Source organism: Lepidochelys kempii, chromosome 5 (genome assembly GCF_965140265.1).
Source record: "Lepidochelys kempii isolate rLepKem1 chromosome 5, rLepKem1.hap2, whole genome shotgun sequence".
In the NCBI taxonomy this organism is placed as follows: Eukaryota; Metazoa; Chordata; order Testudines; family Cheloniidae; genus Lepidochelys; species Lepidochelys kempii.
The window spans coordinates 45,476,675-45,495,856 of record NC_133260.1 but is presented as its reverse complement, the minus strand read 5'-3'; the positions used below and the strand labels follow the sequence as shown (position 1 = coordinate 45,495,856).

The 19,182-nt window shown below is 42.3% G+C and overlaps 1 protein-coding gene across 4 annotated transcripts in view; it reads right to left on the bottom strand.

The window, feature by feature from the left end:
• DMGDH (dimethylglycine dehydrogenase) overlaps positions 1–19,182 on the bottom strand; it is a 75,587-nt gene that overhangs the window by 40,184 nt on the left and 16,221 nt on the right. For 3 of the 4 annotated variants that reach the window (XM_073344137.1, XM_073344136.1, XM_073344138.1), the window contains exons 3-5: positions 16,445–16,543; positions 7,896–8,060; positions 6,168–6,372 (exon numbers count right to left, since the gene is read on the bottom strand). In XM_073344137.1, the coding sequence (XP_073200238.1) occupies positions 6,168–6,372; positions 7,896–8,060; positions 16,445–16,543 (469 nt within the window). Of the gene's footprint in view, positions 1–6,167; positions 6,373–7,895; positions 8,061–16,444; positions 16,544–18,832; positions 18,902–19,182 lie in introns of those variants that run through there. The other variant, XM_073344139.1, reaches the window with a different exon arrangement.

Here is a 19,182-nt window from a genome sequence, read left to right as displayed (position 1 = left end):
ATTTATACTAGTTTAAACCTGCAAGTGATCCATGCCCCATGCTGCATAGCAAGGAAAAAAACCCTCAAGGTCTCTGCCAATCTGACTTGGGTGAAAATTTCTTCCCGACCCCAAATATGGTGATCAGTTAGACCACTTGTTCTCAACCAGGGGTACGTGTACCCCTGGGGGTACATAGAGGTCTTCCAGGGGGTACATCAACTTTTTTTTAAAATTTGCCTAGTTTTACAACAGGCTACATAAAAAACATTAGTGAAGTTAGTGCAAACTAAAATTTCATACAGACAAAATGAGAAAGTAAGCAATTTTTCAGTAATAGTGTGCTGTGACACTTTTGTATTTTTATGTCTGATTTTGTAAGCAAGTAGTTTTTAAGTGAGGTGAAACTTGGGGGTATGCAAGGCAAATCCAACTCCTGTACAGTAGTCTGGAAGAGCTGAGAACCACTGAGTTAGACCCACCAGGCAGATACCTGGGAAAAAATTCGCTGACACTCAGAGCTCTCCTGACTTAGTGTTTCCATCTCTGGCCATTGGGGATTTTTGCTGCTAGCAATTGCTGATGGGCCACATGCTGTTGTAGGCAGTCCCATCACTCCATACACAATTACACTGAAAACTATGTTAAAAGAACGTTATTATGGTTGCAAAGTCAAGTGCTCAAAAGATAGAAAATACCAGTATCAATGTTGTCTGTGGAACCTTAAATATGATACAGTCTCTAATTAAATGATCAGAAACTTTTTTTTTTACTGGTCCCATCTTATTCAGCACACAGTGTGCATAGACTAAGTCCTCCAGGAAGTGTAGAGATACCACAATTCCTGTACGCTGTAGATGTAGTCTTTGGTTTCCCATGTCACACCTCCTGCTGGGGCAGAAACAAAGCCTCCCAGGACAGGAGAGTCATAGGCTGCAGCTATGCAGATCAGTAGGAAATTTGTTACCTCCTTGCTGTGCATAGTCCTGTTCATAATATAGCGTTTGCCTTGGCACTGGTGTGCTCATCAGTGAGATACTACACACAAGATGGATGGAGCTCTATTAATGAGCAGCTTCAATATTTTTTCTCATTGTTCAAAGTGTGGCCATTGGCTTTCTTTACTACATGAATTCAAACCCTGCTCTAAATACAGAATTAATTACCTCATTGGTTTTTCTGTTGTGGTCATCGTTATAGTATCTGAGTGCTTCACACACATTAATTAACCTATCTTCCCAACACCACTGTGAAGAGGAGGTATGGTATTATCTCCCTTTTACAGATGGAGATCTGATGCACAGTCTGACTAAGGCAAAAAAATTAACAATTTTGTGTCCAATCTGAGCTATCTAGGACCTGATTTTGCAGAATACTTGGCATTGTATAGAACTTCATATATTCAAGCACAGCTCCCATTTACTTCAGTGCAGATGTGGGAGCTCAGCACTTCTGCAAATCAAGCTCCAGGTTTTCAAGCTGGGCTACCAGAAAATGAGGAACATACAAATAGTGACCAGGTCTAAGAAGTTTGGCTTAAGTGACTTGCTCAGCATCACACAGGAATTCTATGGCAGAGGCAGGGATAGAATCCAGTTCCCCAGGACAGCACTAAGTGTTCTTATTTATGCGACTATCCTTTCTTTTCCTGCAATCCCCTGCTTCATTCATTTCAGTTTCCAACTTCTGCAACAAATGAGGCTGGAGTCCTACCAAAAACAGTCCCATTTACTATACAACTCTGATTCACCCCCAGAGCAGGTCCACAGTCCTCTACAGTATAGCAGGCAGTAATGGCATTAAAGATTATTACAGGTTTCAGAGTAACAGCCGTGTTAGTCTGTATTCGCAAAAAGAAAAGGAGGACTTGTGGCACCTTAGAGACTAACCAATTTATTAGAGCATAAGCTTTCGTGAGCTACAGCTCACTTCTTCAGATGCATATCGTGGAAACTGCAGCAGGCTTTATATATACACAGAGAATATGAAACAATACCTATTCCCACCCCACTGTCCTGCTGGTAATAGCTTATCTAAAGTGATTTCCAGCACAAATCCAGGTTTTCTCACCCTCCACCCCCCCACACAAATTCACTCTCCTGCTGGTGATAGCCCATCCAAAGTGATAACTCTTTACACAATGTGCATGACAATTAAGCTGGGCTATTTCCTGCATAAATCCAGGTTCTCACATCCCCCCCACCCCCATACACACACAAACTCACTCTCCTGCTGGTAACAGCTCATCCAAACTGACCACTCTTCAAGTTAAAATCCAAGTTAAACCAGAACATCTGGGGGGGGGGGGTAGGAAAAAACAAGAGGAAACAGGCTACCTTGCATAATGACTTAGCCACTCCAAGTCTCTATTTAAGCCTAAATTAATAGTATCCAATTTGCAAATGAATTCCAATTCAGCAGTTTCTCGCTGGAGTCTGGATTTGAAGTTTTTTTGTTTTAAGATAGCGACCTTCATGTCTGTGATTGCGTGACCAGAGAGATTGAAGTGTTCTCCGACTGGTTTATGAATGTTATAATTCTTGACATCTGATTTGTGTCCATTTATTCTTTTACGTAGAGACTGTCCAGTTTGACCAATGTACATGGCAGAGGGGCATTGCTGGCACATGATGGCATATATCACATTGGTGGATGTGCAGGTGAACGAGCCTCTGATAGTGTGGCTGATGTTATTAGGCCCTGTGATGGTGTCCCCTGAATAGATATGTGGGCACAGTTGGCAACGGGCTTTGTTGCAAGGATAAGTTCCTGGGTTAGTGGTTCTGTTGTGTGGTATGTGGTTGTTGGTGAGTATTTGCTTCAGGTTGCGGGGCTGTCTGTAGGCAAGGACTGGCCTGTCTCCCAAGATTTGTGAGAGTGTTGGGTCATCCTTTAGGATAGGTTGTAGATCCTTAATAATGCGTTGGAGGGGTTTTAGTTGGGGGCTGAAGGTGACGGCTAGTGGCGTTCTGTGCACAAGGGGGCCTAACAGCAGTTGGAAGAACCACCTTAATTCTGGCATATCCAAACTTTTGAGTGCTTGACTTTGCAACCTTAATAATGTTCTTTTAATGCAGTTTTCCTGTATATACTTGCATAGGACTTTTTAAAAATAGAAAAAACAGAAATTCCATCATGTGGCATCATATGACATCCACCTCAGCCATCAGCGGGGTTGGAACCTTTTAGATCCACCACACAAACCTCTGCTGCTTAAGCGAAGGGAGTAATTGATAGCAATATCATTTGTCATCCTCTGTGCGGACAAGCACTAGAGGGGGATGAAACATACACTTTACCACTGGTCTTCACAGATATTTGCTGACAGCAGAGGAATTTGCTGACAGCGGACTCAGGAATCTTGAATTCCATTCCAAGCTCTGTAGCGGACACAGACACTGCTGCCTATTTTCATCAAGCTTGACCCCTCCTGCCCCATCCCCTCTAACTTGTTCCTTGTCTCTTTCTCACCCTTGGCTCCTTCTCCCAGTTCCATTCTCCTTGCTCATTCAATCCCAATCTTCACTCCTCAGGCTTCTCATCTCAGTCAGTCTCCTTGCACAGCCAGTCCTACTTTTCCCCTCTGGGCTCATTGTCTGAGCCTCAATCTCCCTGCCACTCCCAGTCTCTCTCCACACCCTGTCCCTCTTCCTCCCTCCTGCCCCAACACCTTGTTCACAGTCTCCTTACCTAGTCAATGCCAACTCCCCTGTTCCTGGCTCCTCATCCTATCTGCCTCTCCCCCCACCTCCACTGACTTCCAGTCTTCCATCCCAAGTTTCTCATACAATCTCAGTCTCCAACTCCACCTTCTCCTTGTCCAGTGCCTTTGCCAAGCCAGTCCCAGTTCTTCATCCACACTCCATCTCCATGTCAGATCTGTCTCTCCTTCCCCCATCCCCTTTGCCCCCCATTGCCCCTAGTCCGTTTTCCTGTCCAGACAGTCCCAGTCTTCTCCCCCTCCCGCCTGCCCCATGCCACTTGCTCCTGCAATATCGGTGCTCCCCACAGCCAACTCACTGGCTTACACACCCAGTCAGCTGACTATATAGCACCCAGGCCCAGTCTCTTTGCTCAAAAAGCCCCAGCCTCCCCTTCCCACCCTCTGACTCCCAGTTGCAGCCTCCCTTCTTCCTCACCTTCAGCTCCCAGTCTCCATCTCCTTGCCCAACCAGTACCAGTCTCTCCTGTTCAGCTCCTCCTCAGTTTCTCCCTCACTGCAGTCCCAATCTCACCAGAGTCCTTATTCCCATTTACTTCTCTCCCTCCCTCTTGGTTCAGCTTTTGTCCCCTTCTGTATGTGAATCAGAGAGCTTCCTCCTTCACGTGGCCTGGGGGGTTGTGGGGACTCACTCCCTTCTCCCAGTGCTGATGCCTGGCCTAGGATGACCATATGTCACCGCACAGGGCTGGCCCAAGCCCTGCCCCCCCCCGCCCGCACGGGGCTGGCATAAGCCCTCCCCCCCTGCACACTGCCGGACTGAGCACTTGCTTGAGGCCCATCCCCCGTTGGGCTGGGATTGCTAGTTGCTGAAACCCTACCTGCCCCGTGCTGGAGCCCTGCCTCCCCTCCCTGCAAGAGGCTGGCATCCCTGCTCACCTCCTCCAAACCACACCCCCCTTTTTTGGCAAAAGTGGGTATTTGTCTGTTTGCTCTTGTCAACTGATCACGTGGGCAAGAGCAAAGAGGACGAATACCCACTTTTGCCAAAAGAGTTGGGACGGTCAGGACAGGGCTTAAAAAGGGGACTGTCCAGGCCAAAATGGGCATATGGTCACCCTAGCCTGGAGCAGCTGGAAGCAGTCCTTCTGAGTCCCCATAGCCTTAGGCTGATGCATATGCAGTCTGGTCAACACTAGGATCTGTGAGAGGTTCAGGCACACTCTGAGGATGAAATCTTTGGAGATTTTACCTGTTAAACTCTGCTGCGTCTCTTTTTCAAAGGCTTATAACTGGGCCAAATTTGGGTGGATTTTCACAGGCAAAAGGCACATCCCTGACACAGAGGCCACTCCCTGCCAAATTTAAAGTTTCTTCTCCAAAGCATGGGGGCACTAGAACTGTTCAAAGAAAAGGTCTCAAGAATTTAACATGGTCAAAACAATTTATTTTTTCCTAGCCTCGTTCTTTGAAATGGCTGAACAGTTTTGGCAGAAATTTAAAAAAAAAAAAATCAACCTGAAACAGCCACCAGGCATGGAAAATTTCAGCCCAAAGATTAACGTTTGGCAAAGTTAGAAGCAACCGAACACAGGATCTTATAATGGCAAGTATAGGGCAATCATACTAAAAAATGCAGTGTTACTACCCACATATAATAAGGAGAGTTTTTTACATACTGCTTAATATTGAATAATTAATACTTAATACAGTGAAGGTTAGAAGTTACATACAGAGGAAAATAAATACAAATCATTTTAACTTAATATTTCTAGAGCATAAAAATATATTGTTAAAAAGGGGACATTTAACCTACCAGTCAAATAAACAGTAAAAATCCTCCCCTTCCAAGATATGGGAGTGCAATTTCACATCTGAGGGCAACACAGAGTAAGATAAAACTGAAAGGATCAGTATTATCTTATTTGCTGCACCCCTATAGGTCTCTGAGGAAAGATATAATGGAGAGCAGCCAGCCCTTCACTCCCTGCCACACCCCCATCTGATCATTCCAGCTTGTTTCCCAAGGAGCACCCATGTGGGGTTCCATAATTTTAAGGAGAGGGGACAATACTGCAGAGGTAGCATTTTATCCCTTCCACCCACCCCAACCCAGACCACCAGATTGTCTTGTAAAAGCTAATGGGATAGTCTGACCCGTAGTATTTTGTTGGAGACACACAGGAGAAAGAGAGAGAGAAGAAATGTTATTAATGTTTTTGTTCCATACAAATAATAAATAATAATAATGTCTAGTCAGGGATAATTGAAAGGTATTTCTTCCACTAAGCACTCAGTTTCCACAATGTTATTGAGAAGCAAGAGCCCATTAAAAAAAATCAGGACAGCCTGATACCAAATCATGGGTTTTATGGGTTCACCAGGAACTAGAGAGTTACTAGAAAACATATTGCACATGTTACTACAAGACAAATAGTAGAGTACTACTGCTTAGTCTGAGTTTCTTGATCTTATACCAGTTAGTTTTTAAACTTTAAAAGGTATCAAAGTATTTTTTAATTCTTACCTGCTGTATTCACAATTCTGTTTGTTCTAATTATTCCATTTGGAGTTTCAACTTCCCAGGTCCCGTCTGATCTAGGGCTCAGATTTGTCACTTGGACTGGGTAATTTAACAGGGCACCATATTTCCTGGCTCCTGCAGCCAAGGCCATAGTGAGAGAATAGGGATCAATATGACCATCTCCGGGGTTATACAGGCCAGCTAAAACCTAAGTGGACCACACAAGATTAATTCAAATTAAATTTGCTGCTTTCATTGCATCTCATATTAAACTGAATTTCTTGAGTCAACTGAAAAAATTTTTAAAAGCATATTATATTATCAAGACTTCAGCGGGCTAACTTAATTGTCCTATGGAAGTGTGATTCTCCAGCATCAGAATCTATCTGTGATCATAGAGATAGAGGCCAAGGGTGAAGATTTCAGAAAGAAACCCAAATGAACAGAATGTGTCAAATGTCTTCCAAAAATCTCATAAAGGGTTTCAGACAATTCAACATAAGTAGTAACATTCAGAAGGTTTAGATCATTTGCACATTTTAAAATGAGTATGATCATTTCTCATCCCATGAAAATCTATGATAGCTGTTAAAACATTTACCACATTTTAAAAATTAAAATAATGGCCCTGATAACCCCCTCTCATGGGAAAACCAGCGAGGAGGGAGTTAATGGGAGGAAATCTTCTCAAATCTCACCACATGGAGTTCCCTTGAATTGTTCCACTAGAAAAATGATTTTGCTTCTACAGAATGGGCTGCAGTTCTTGCTCACAAGTCCAGTGAATTCCTAGGATCTATGCAAATCCCAAGGTACCTGAAGGGAGCCATCCACACAGAAGCCCTATGCCTCCACTCTGGCTCTTGATCTCCAGTATCAATCTCATATCCTACTCCATGACAGCACTGCTTCATTATGAGTAGGCTTGGGAGGATTAGATTTTTTATCAGTAAATGTTAGTAAACACGGATTTCACCATACACATACAAACCAATGAAAAAATATTTCCACTTATGATAACAGAAACGTACAGATGGCAAAGAAAGAAAAGTGCTGCTTGAGAACTTATTAAAATTTGATTTAAGGATATTTACTTTGTATATCTTGACATGTGATGTTGACAATTTGTGTTTTCAGTTATAAAGCTGTCACTTTTTAAATCTCAGTGTCTGTTGTCAGCTACCCCTAACTGTCAGATGCCCCCAACTGTCTGATGCGTCCCAATTTCCTGCAACTGTGAAAATTTAAATTGATAAAAATAAAAATTGTTTAAAAATAAACATTTATATTACCCAGCAAAATTATAAAAAAGTAAAAATCAAATTCTGCCAAGCCTAATTCTGAGCTACTAAACAAGGGGGTTTAGAATAGAAACAATATGCCAACCTTAACCTTCATATTTGCCTTTGCTGAGCTTTCTCCTAGAATACCTGGATCTGAGTCTCGGCTCTGTGTCCTGAACAGGCTCTGTGTTTTTCTTTCTTCCCGAATTTACTCTCCCACGCAATAGAAACTCCCCCAGAGGATCCTGTTAATGTTGCCTTAATAGAATCACATGGGGAGGTGGCTCATTCTTGTTTATACTAAGTCCCTTTATACTGCTTGAGCCGAAAGCCTTTATACTAAGGGCCTTAGTGCACAAGAGAATCAGGCCCTGGATTTACAGTATGTCTTTGAAAGTCCAACATTTAACTGCAAGGAAAGTTGTTTTCACAAAATGTTATTCTTTACCTTCTCCATGTTCAATATGGGAAACAGCTCTTGTATTCTCTCAGGCCCAATAAGATACTGCTCTGTTGGATGCCAACCAGCTCGCGTCATTTGGTACTTGAATTCATCCACTCTAGTAGGGGTGGAAGCAATTCTGATGCTGCCTGGCTGATGAAACCCCACAGCCTAAAACACGGATAGCAAAAATAAATGAATGAGTTATCACTAGGACTTTGTCTCATCCCTGTCTAAATGCCTGATCCTACACCAGTGAAGTCAATGGGAGTTTTGCCATTGACTTTGGTGACCACAAGCCCTAAATCCCCTTGAAGGATCAGGCCCCAAATGTAGAACTGGGGGGAGTAAGGAACAATTTGTAACCACATAAAAGCCTAACTAAGCTGAGCGAGCATATTACTTAAATGTACACTACCTTCAAAATAAGCTGTAAAAAAAAAAAGAGTCTCTGTATCGTATTTCATTATTCTCTGTTAATTTTGAACCTCTAAGATTGGATTAATGAGCCAACTTTGTGGGCTTTATTCCACCTATTTATGCATTTTCAAAAATAGATCAGATAAATTTAAAAGTAAATGTTTAGTATCTTATAAACTGCAGGGGGCGGGCAGTAGGGTGTCTGTTTGTTTGCGACAGGGAAGCCTGGCTGTTTAAAAATAGCCAGAGCTTCGCGAACCAGCTGAGCAGCGGGGACAGCAGAGCAGCACACAGCAGGAGTTTGCCTGGGAGTTCGCCTGGAGGGAGCCCAGTGAGGCTTACGTCTTGCAAACTGCTCTGAGGAAGCTCATAGTAGGAAGGTGATATGGAAGGGGGGGGTTCAGCTGTTGTGACCTGCACTGGATGTGCCATGTTTGTCTTTCTTCCACAGGACAGAAGCGACTTTGTCTGTACAAAGTGCAAGCTGGTCTCCATATTGGAAGAGAAGATTGAAGGTCTGGAGCAACAGATAACAACCCTGCGTTGCATACGGGAAACTGAGGATTTCCTGGACGAAACTCAGGATAGGCTTCTAGGGGCACAAAGCTCTACAGATATAGAGCAGGTTGCACAGAGGAGCCAAGAGGCTAGTGAAGAAGCTTGGCAACATGTGACCTCCAGAAGAGGTAAGCGGAATGTCCGGGTTCCAGTAACACAGACACAGGTAACTAACCGCTTTCATGTTCTCTCCACAGGTATCGTTGCGGAGAGTGGACCAGATGATATGTCTGGGGCGAGAAAGCAGAAGGAGACTCTGCTGGTTGGAAGGCATGAGATGCGCTGTCCTGAGGTTGGGGGTTCCACGACCACCACCCCCAAGAGGAGAAGGCGGGTGGTGGTGGTCGGGGACTCTCTCCTCCGGGGGACTGAGTCATCTATCTGCCGCCCTGACCGGGAAAACCGAGAAGTCTGCTGCTTGCCAGGGGCTAAGATTCGTGATGTGACGGAGAGACTGCTGAGACTCATCAAGCCCTCGGATCGCTACCCCTTCCTGCTTCTCCACGTGGGCACCAATGATACTGCCAAGAATGACCTTGAGCGGATCACTGCGGACTATGTGGCTCTAGGAAGAAGAATAAAGGAGTTGGAGGCGCAAGTGGTGTTCTCGTCCATCCTCCCCGTGGAAGGAAAAGGCCTAGGTAGGGAGCGTCGAATCGTGGAAGTCAACGAATGGCTACGCAGATGGTGTCGGAGAGAAGGCTTTGGTTTCTTTGACCATGGGATGGTGTTCCATGAAGGAGGAGTGCTGGGTAGAGACGGGCTCCATCTTACGAAGAGAGGGAAGAGCATCTTTGCCAGCAGGCTGGCTAACCTAGTGAGGAGGGCTTTAAACTAGGTTCACCGGGGGAAGGAGACCAAAGCCCTGAGGTAAGTGGGAAAGCGGGATACCGGGAGGAAGCACAGGCAGGAATGTCTGTGAGGGGAGGGCTCCTGCCTCATACTGGCAATGAGGGGCGATCAACAGGTTATCTCAAGTGCTTATATACAAATGCACAAAGCCTTGGAAACAAGCAGGGAGAACTGGAGGTCCTGGTGATGTCAAGGAACTATGACGTGATCGGAATAACAGAGACTTGGTGGGATAACTCATATGACTGGAGTACTGTCATGGATGGTTATAAACTGTTCAGGAAGGACAGGCAGGGCAGAAAAGGTGGGGGAGTAGCACTGTATGTAAGGGAGCAGTATGACTGCTCAGAGCTCCGGTACGAAACTGCAGAAAAACCTGAGTGTCTCTGGATTAAGTTTAGAAGTGTGTGCAACAAGAGTGATGTAGTGGTGGGAGTCTGCTATAGACCACCGGACCAGGGGGATGAGGTGGATGAGGCTTTCTTCCGGCAGCTCACGGAAGCTACTAGATCGCATGCCCTGATTCTCATGGGTGACTTTAATTTTCCTGATATCTGCTGGGAGAGCAATACAGCGGTGCATAGACAATCCAGGAAGTTTTTGGAAAGCGTAGGGGACAATTTCCTGGCGCAAGTGCTAGAGGAGCCAACTAGGGGGGGTGCTTTTCTTGACCTGCTGCTCACAAACCGGGTAGAATTAGTGGGGGAAGCAAAAGTGGATGGGAATCTGGGAGGCAGTGACCATGAGTTGGTTGAGTTCAGGATCCTGACGCAGGGAACAAAGGTAAGCAGCAGGATACGGACCCTGGACTTCAGGAAAGCAGACTTCGACTCCCTCAGGGAACGGATGGCCAGGATCCCCTGGGGGACTAACTTGAAGGGGAAAGGAGTCCAGGAGAGCTGGCTGTATTTCAAGGAATCCCTGTTGAGGTTACAGGGACAAACCATCCCGATGAGTCGAAAGAATAGTAAATATGGCAGGCGACCAACTTGGCTTAATGGTGAAATCCTAGCGGATCTTAAACATAAAAAAGAAGCTTACAAGAAGTGGAAGGTTGGACATATGACCAGGGAAGAGTATAAAAATATTGCTCGGGCATGTAGGAATGTTATCAGGAGGGCCAAATCGCACCTGGAGCTGCAGCTAGCCAGAGATGTCAAGAGTAACAAGAAGGGTTTCTTCAGGTATGTTGGCAACAAGAAGAAAGCCAAGGAATGTGTGGGCCCCTTACTGAATGAGGGAGGCAACCTAGTGACAGAGGATGTGGAAAAAGCTAATGTACTCAATGCTTTTTTTGCCTCTGTTTTCACTAACAAGGTCAGCTCCCAGACTGCTGCGCTGGGCATCACAAAATGCGGAAGAGATGGCCAGCCCTCTGTGGAGATAGAGGCGGTTAGGGACTATTTAGAAAAGCTGGACGTGCACAAGTCCATGGGGCCGGACGAGTTGCATCCGAGAGTGCTGAAGGAATTGGCGGCTGTGATTGCAGAGCCACTGGCCATTATCTTTGAAAACTCGTGGCGAACCGGGGAAGTCCCGGATGACTGGAAAAAGGCTAATGTAGTGCCAATCTTTAAAAAAGGGAAGAAGGAAGATCCTGGGAACTACAGGCCAGTCAGCCTCACCTCAGTCCCTGGAAAAATCATGGAGCAGGTCCTCAAAGAATCAATCCTGAAGCACTTGCATGAGAGGAAAGTGATCAGGAACAGCCAGCATGGATTCACCAAGGGAAGGTCATGCCTGACTAATCTAATCGCCTTTTATGATGAGATTACTGGTTCTGTGGATGAAGGGAAAGCAGTGGATGTATTGTTTCTTGACTTTAGCAAAGCTTTTGACACGGTCTCCCATAGTATTCTTGTCAGCAAGTTAAGGAAGTATGGGCTGGATGAATGCACCATAAGGTGGGTAGAAAGCTGGCTAAATTGTCGGGCTCAACGGGTAGTGATCAATGGCTCCATGTCTAGTTGGCAGCCGGTATCAAGTGGAGTGCCCCAGGGGTTGGTCCTGGGGCCGGTTTTATTCAATATCTTCATAAATGATCTGGAGGACGGTGTGGATTGCACTCTCAGCAAATTTGCGGATGATACTAAACTGGGAGGAGTGGTAGATACGCTGGAGGGGAGGGATAGGATACAGAAGGACCTAGACCAATTGGAAGATTGGGCCAAAAGGAATCTGATGAGGTTCAATAAGTGCAGGGTCCTGCACTTGGGACGGAAGAACCCAATGCACAGCTACAGACTAGGGACCGAATGGCTAGGCAGCAGTTCTGCAGAAAAGGACCTAGGGGTGACAGTGGACGAGAAGCTGGATATGAGTCAGCAGTGTGCCCTTGTTGCCAAGAAGGCCAATGGCATTTTGGGATGTATAAGTAGGGGCATAGCGAGCAGATCGAGGGACGTGATCGTTCCCCTCTATTCGACATTGGTGAGGCCTCATCTGGAGTACTGTGTCCAGTTTTGGGCCCCACACTTCAAGAAGGATGTGGATAAATTGGAGAGAGTCCAGCGAAGGGCAACAAAAATGATTAGGGGACTGGAACACATGAGTTATGAGGAGAGGCTGAGGGAGCTGGGATTGTTTAGCCTGCAGAAGAGAAGAATGAGGGGGGATTTGATAGCTGCTTTCAACTACCTGAAAGGGGGTTCCAAAGAGGATGGCTCTAGACTGTTCTCAATGGTAGCAGATGACAGAACGAGGAGTAATGGTCTCAAGTTGCAGTGGGGGAGGTTTAGATTGGATATTAGGAAAAACTTTTTCACTAAGAGGGTGGTGAAACACTGGAATGCGTTACCTAGGGAGGTGGTAGAATCTCCTTCCTTAGAGGTTTTTAAGGTCAGGCTTGACAAAGCCCTGGCTGGGATGATTTAACTGGGAATTGGTCCTGCTTTGAGCAGGGGGTTGGACTAGATGACCTTCTGGGGTCCCTTCCAACCCTGATATTCTATGATTCTATGATTCTATACAAATATAATCTCAGTATCAGTATTATGAGCTGGGTAAACTTTTCTGAAACCAGAGGATGTAACCACTGTCCTTCATTTAAGATAGTTGTAGGAAACCATTAATCTCCTTTATGAAACAATTCACATCAAACAATTCACATGTCACCAGCCTAATTAAAGGCATGTGCAAGGCAAATGTGGGCAAAGGGGTTTCACTGGCTTCTGTTTTGTGAAGGTTTGCATGTCTCAGAGAGAAACTAGAAAAACCAGAGAAAATGAGAGAAAAGGCAGCAAGGAAGAACCAGAGACTGCTTGAATAAGCAATGGGAACATTGTGAAAAGCCCAGAAAGAGTTTTTGCACTGTGTGCTGGCTGAAGAGAGCTTGGCTAGAGCTGTGAGCAGAGAAACTGTCTCCTGCGGCTGATTCCTACAGTGTTCAAAGAAACAGGACTTTGATGCAGTCCTGTTTATTTGCTAACAGTGTACAAAGATACCTGACTCCATCATCAATTTCTCCTCCTAACAGAACCAATCCACAGGGCCCTAAATTTGGCTAACTAGTTGAGTCAAAAGGGATAAGAATCAGCATTTTAAACATTGACAATATTACAAAATAAACAATAAAAAGTTAACTGACCACACATCTTTACTGAAAAAATAAAGATATTTTAATGAATTAATTAAATCCAGTTAGAAAGTGCCTGTTCACATTACTGACTGTGGCCCGATCACCCCCACCCCACAAAGATTTCTTCTTCTAATTGTTCTGTTGGGAAATGGAGCTAACCCCCTTGCAAACAGGCTGAGCGACTACTGGGATGCCATGGCAATCCACATGGCGACTCTGTGACCCTGCAATAGTTATCCTCTCCATTCTGTTGCAGCAAGGCTCCATTGGAGCTGCACCACTAAAGATTACTGAGCTGGTGACTAACTGAGGAATCCTCCCACTCTAAGGGGTATCTCCACTGCATAGAAGGGGCTGCAGAAAGTTAATAAAACTTGGAGGATATTAGCTTTCATGAAGAATCTCTGAAGGACCAGTGGAGGCACAATGCATGTCTCTCCTGCCCCACACTCAACCTGCCCACTGCCCAGCTCCTCCATATATAGATGACTCCTGTATCAACTGAGTGCCTTCCACAGAATACAGGGCAAGGTGGGTGGGTGCTGTTGCAGAGGTGATTGACCCTTCTTTCTGTGCATGAGAGGTGTGATTCATGTGTGAAGGACCCTCACTTTGCACAGGTTATGGGTGCATGATAGGGCCTCGTAAGTGTAAAGGACTCACTGTCATTTACCAATTTCTGCAAAATTAGAGAATAACCAACGACACAGAAATAAAAAGGAAGTCTATTATACGACGGAACATGCTTTTGTCATTTATTTTGTCAAGTGTAGTTTAAACTAGGGCTGTCAATGATTAAAATAATTAATCGCACTGTTAATAATAGAATACTGTGTATTTAAATATTTTGGATGTTTTCTACATTTTAAAATATATTGATTTCAATTGCAACACAGAATACAAAGTGTACAGTGCTCACTTTATATTATTTTTATTACAAATATTTGCACTGTAAAAAAGAAAATAAATTGTTTTTTTCAATTCACCTAATACAAGTACTGTAATGCAATCTCTTTATCATGAAAGTTGAACTTACAAATGTAGAATTATGTACAAAAAAATAACTGCACTCCAAAAAAAAACAATGTAAAACTTTAGAGTCTACAAGTCTACTCTGTCCTACTTCTTGTTCAGCCAAACGCTCAGACAAACAAGTTTGTTTACATTTGCAGGAGATAATGCTGCCCGCTTCTTGTTTACAATGTCACCAGAGAGTGACAACAGGCATTCGCATGGCACTGTTGTAGCTGGCGTCGCAAGATATTTACGTGCCAGATGCGCTAAAGATTCAGAGGTCCCTTCATGCTTTAACCACCATTCCATAGGATGATGACGGGTTTTGCTCAATAACGATCCAAAGCAGTGAGGATCAATGCATGTGCATTTTCATCATCTGATTCAGATGCCACCAGCACAAGGTTGATTTCCTTTTTCGGGTGTTCGGGTTCTTTAGCTTCCGTATCGGAGTGTGGCTCTTTTAAGACTTCTGAAAGCATGCTCCACACCTCATCCCGCTCAGATTTTGGAAGGCACTTCAAATTCTTAAACCTTGGGTCAAGTGCTGTAGCTGTCTTTAGAAATCTCACATTGGTACCTTCTTTGTGTTTTGTTAAATCTGCAGTGAAAGTGTTCTTAAAATGAAGAACATTTGCTGTGTCCAAGACTGCTATAACGTGAGCTATATGGCAGAATGTGGGTAAAACAGAGCAGAAGACATACAATTCTTCCCTGAGGAGTTCAGTCACAAATTTAATTAACGCATTATGTTTTTAAGGAGTGTCATCAACAGGAAGCATGTCCTCTGGTGATAGTGATCGAAGCATGAAGGGGGATACAAATGTTTAGCATATTCGGCACATAAATACCTTGCAACACCAGCTACAAAAGGGCCTGTCCTCACTTTCAGGTGACATTGTAAACAAGAAGCAGACAGCATTACCTCCTATAAATATAAAAAAACTTGTTTGTCTGAGCAATTGGCTAAACAAGAAGAAGAAATGAGTGGACTCATAGATTCTAAAGTATTAAATTGTTTTATTTTTGAATGCAGTTATAGAACAAAAAAAACTCTACATTTCTAAGTTTCACTGTCATTATAAAGCTATTGCACTACAGTACTTGTATGAGGTGAATTGAAAAATACTATTTCTTTTATTTATCGTTTTTACAGTGCAAATATTTGTAATAAAAATAATAATATAAAGTGAGAACTGTACACTTTGTATTCTGTGTTGTAACTGAAATCAATATATTGGAAAATGTAGAAAAACATCCAAAAATATTTAATAAATGTCAATTGGTATTCTATTATTGTTTAATAGTGGATTAAAACTGTGATTCATCACCATTAATTTTTTAATCACAATTAATTTTTTTTAGTTAATGGCGTGAGTTAAGTATGATTAACTGACAGCCTTAGTTTAAACTATTTGTGCTTTAATACCTCCCGGTATATGAGTGCATGTACTACATTAGATCTAGTAATAGCAGAATTCACTCTGGCATTCTGATAACATCTTTAATCTTGCTGAAAAGTAGGGTAAGGCCACAGGGTTTTTTGTGAGAATTATCAAATTGGCAGATTAGCAAAGTGAGAGAGAATCACTGTGTTTGTTGCAGCGTCAAACATGAAGGAGGGAAAATGTTGGCTGGAGAAAATTATATAGTCACCAAAGCGAAGCACAGCTCTGAAATGGATACGATGAACTACAGCAATCTTCTCAATTACAGACAGCATTAAATCATTTAAATTAAAACCAGGAATGCCTAATTGTCAGATTGCTCATTCCTGAATGCTGTTTTAACTCAAATAGAAAGATGATACTGCAGTCTCTTTGCCTGCTTGGTTTCTCAGTTATAAGTGTTTTAATTTTGAAATCTGTTTTCTATTTAAGAGTTAGAAGGATTGTGGGGGAGCATCTACAGTACTCTGGAGTTAAATGCTAGAAAATGAATGTAGGATAGACATACAAATAGTAAACGACATTCAGATAAAGTGAGCCCTTGTGGTATGAGAGCTCCCTTTATACGCATGTGCGCACACACACGCACACACACACACACAATGTATCCATTCTAAATCTCCCCATAGTTTTTTTAGCATGACTAATATTGATTTGAATTAACATTTTTAAAGTGTTTAATTCACCTGCCCAGTCTCCTCCTCCAATTTTTCATAGAGTTTGATGCTGTAGTAATGGATTTTCTTCAGATTTATTCCAGGATGAAAGTAAGTTGTTAACCCAGCCTTGAATAAGAAACAAAAAACAACATATGAGTATTTCTGGAAATGCATTGTTTTCTCTTCCCCTTTCTGGGCAGCTTTTTTTCCAGATGTTATTCAAAAGGAACTGTCAGGAAAAGCAACACATGGCTGTACAAAGAAAAGCAACACATGGCTGGAGCCAACAGTTCTTTTTATTTAATTAATTTATTTATAAAAAAATTGTTTCGTAGTTTACCAGCACTCTCCTTCCATGCACAGATGTTTTTCCAACTGTCTTCTCTCATCAGTCAAGTCACAATATTTCCGTGGTACTTGTTCTCTACTATAGTTTCATTCCTTGCTTAAACTATTCATTTTTCTACATAAATCTTTTGGATGAGACATAAAACTGAGTTCCCAACTAGCTGTGGTTTCTAAAACTCCTATAGTTCTTTCATATAGGCTACAGTACATGGGCCTTGCCAAAATATACTGCTGCTGGAGATGTGGGTCCCCCGGAGCCACACTGGCTCATATTTTGGGACAATCCCAAATCCTTTTGGTTAGAATAAGGCAAGAGGATTAATATAATAATGGATCCCTCCTGAAAAATTACTTCTCAGAACTGTGTTTTGGGATATATTCCATCATCTTAGAAACTTTCCAACTCACAGAAAGCTTGGTTCTGTAGAGCAGAGCTTGCAGCCAAATGACTTACACTGCTTACGTGGAAGAGCAGACTGCCTCCAGGAACAGAAGCTTGGCGCAAGAAGCTAGCTGACCTAGCAGCTAAAAAACAGCCAATGTTTAAGAGAAGAGGGATGTCAGACACATTTGATAAGATTTGATCTAACTTTTTAGAAACCTTTGATTAATGTCTGCTAGCTGGAAACTGAGATGTTGCTCTTCTTTCCTATCCCTACCACTTTTTGTCCTTTTTCTTGCTTCCCTTCCTTCACTTTTTTGTTCTTTTGTCTGTTCTCTTATTTTTGGAAGGAAAAAAATCAATAAAATATAAACAAATAATAAAAAAGATCATGGAGTTTTCAAGAGGAGGGATATAAACACTGGTATCCTGGCTGAATCCTAATACAGGTGATTACATCCTGTCTCCCTAAAAGTCCTCTTATAATTTTTTCAAGAATGCGGACAGTTTCACTTTACACTTTCCAAATAAGCACATACGTAAAACTACTTTTAGTTTTGACATTTTTCAGTTTGCCATCTCTAGTTACTTTGCATTGTATATTTTTCTTAAGCCTTTAAGTTTTCAAATCAATGGAACTCAAATGAATAAGGCTAGCAGGTTTGGTTTTATTTAAAAACATCTTTCTGTTTGTATTGAATTTAATTTTAATGTTATTCCTATAGCAATTTATACTTTGCCATAAGAAGCATATATAGCATCACTAAGATCAAAAGTGGTAATAGTTCAACAATATCTTAGAAATGCTCTGTCCAGGGACTTTATTCTGCCCTTGCAGGGGGATAGATTCAATGACTTTGAAGGAACGGTAGTTTCCCAATTTTCATTACGAGGATTTTCTCTTTTTTGGTATTTTAAAACTTATACAACAGTATAAACCCTTATCCCCAAAAAGAGACCCGTGGAAAACAATCTAACCTATGAAAACCATCCACCTAAACATAAATATTACAGTGGTGGTTACTGTGAATTATTTTTGTTACTAAGGCTTGGATCCATAAGTATCTTCCATATTGTTCACAATCTGAAAGTCTTTGTTTTAATTGTTTTGAGCCGGAACCTAGTGCAATTTTATTGCAGTTTTTGCAATGAATTTATGTCTTGATCACTTCTTAAAAATTAAGTCCTCAAGGTCTAATCTACTGTTTTGCTCAATAAAATGAAGAAATAAATAAATTATATCTTAACTCTTAAAACGCTCATTTTTCTCTAGCTATTTACATGTATTTCGCTTGCTCTCAATTCATATCATAATCTTTGTACTGTCTTCCTTTATTTGTACAAACATTGCCTGATCAGTCTTTTGTTCCTCCCCTGGATGTATTTAATAATCTTCTATATACAGTAAAATTCAGTTGTAGTGATCACTGTTGGTAATAATAATTTAGTTATATGGGCCACAAATTACTTTCTAAAACCATTTGCTAGTGGCTCTGATGTGTTCACCACACAATAATACCCATACCCATGGGCATTTAGTTACAAGGATCAAGTTGGAAGTAATATCTTTGACCTTTTTAAATGTAGGAAGGAATTTCACACTTTTTGGAGTGCTATTTGGCTGTAGATAAAGAATGTTATTGGTTTCAAGAGTGCTATTTAGAGCCAATTATAACCTGACCAACCTGCTTTAGGATTACAATTCCGAGAAGAGTTTGCTCTATCTTTGCCAGATGGAGATTGTTCCTTTATATATGTCTGATTTGAGAAGGTAACTGTCTTGCAGATCTAGATGTGGTGACCATTTGCATATAAAAATCAAAACAGATATTGTCAAAATCCATCCTTATAAAAATTACGGAAGAATCCTATTATATGTTTAGTTTCTTGTATTTTAGTTCTGTTCTATTCTGGATTTTATACTGCACCCATTATCACAGCAGCATTCTGATGAAAACTGGCATTATTTCTTTCATCACATATTCACACAATCTGTCCCCTTACAGATTTGACCAGAACTCCTTACTATGACTTT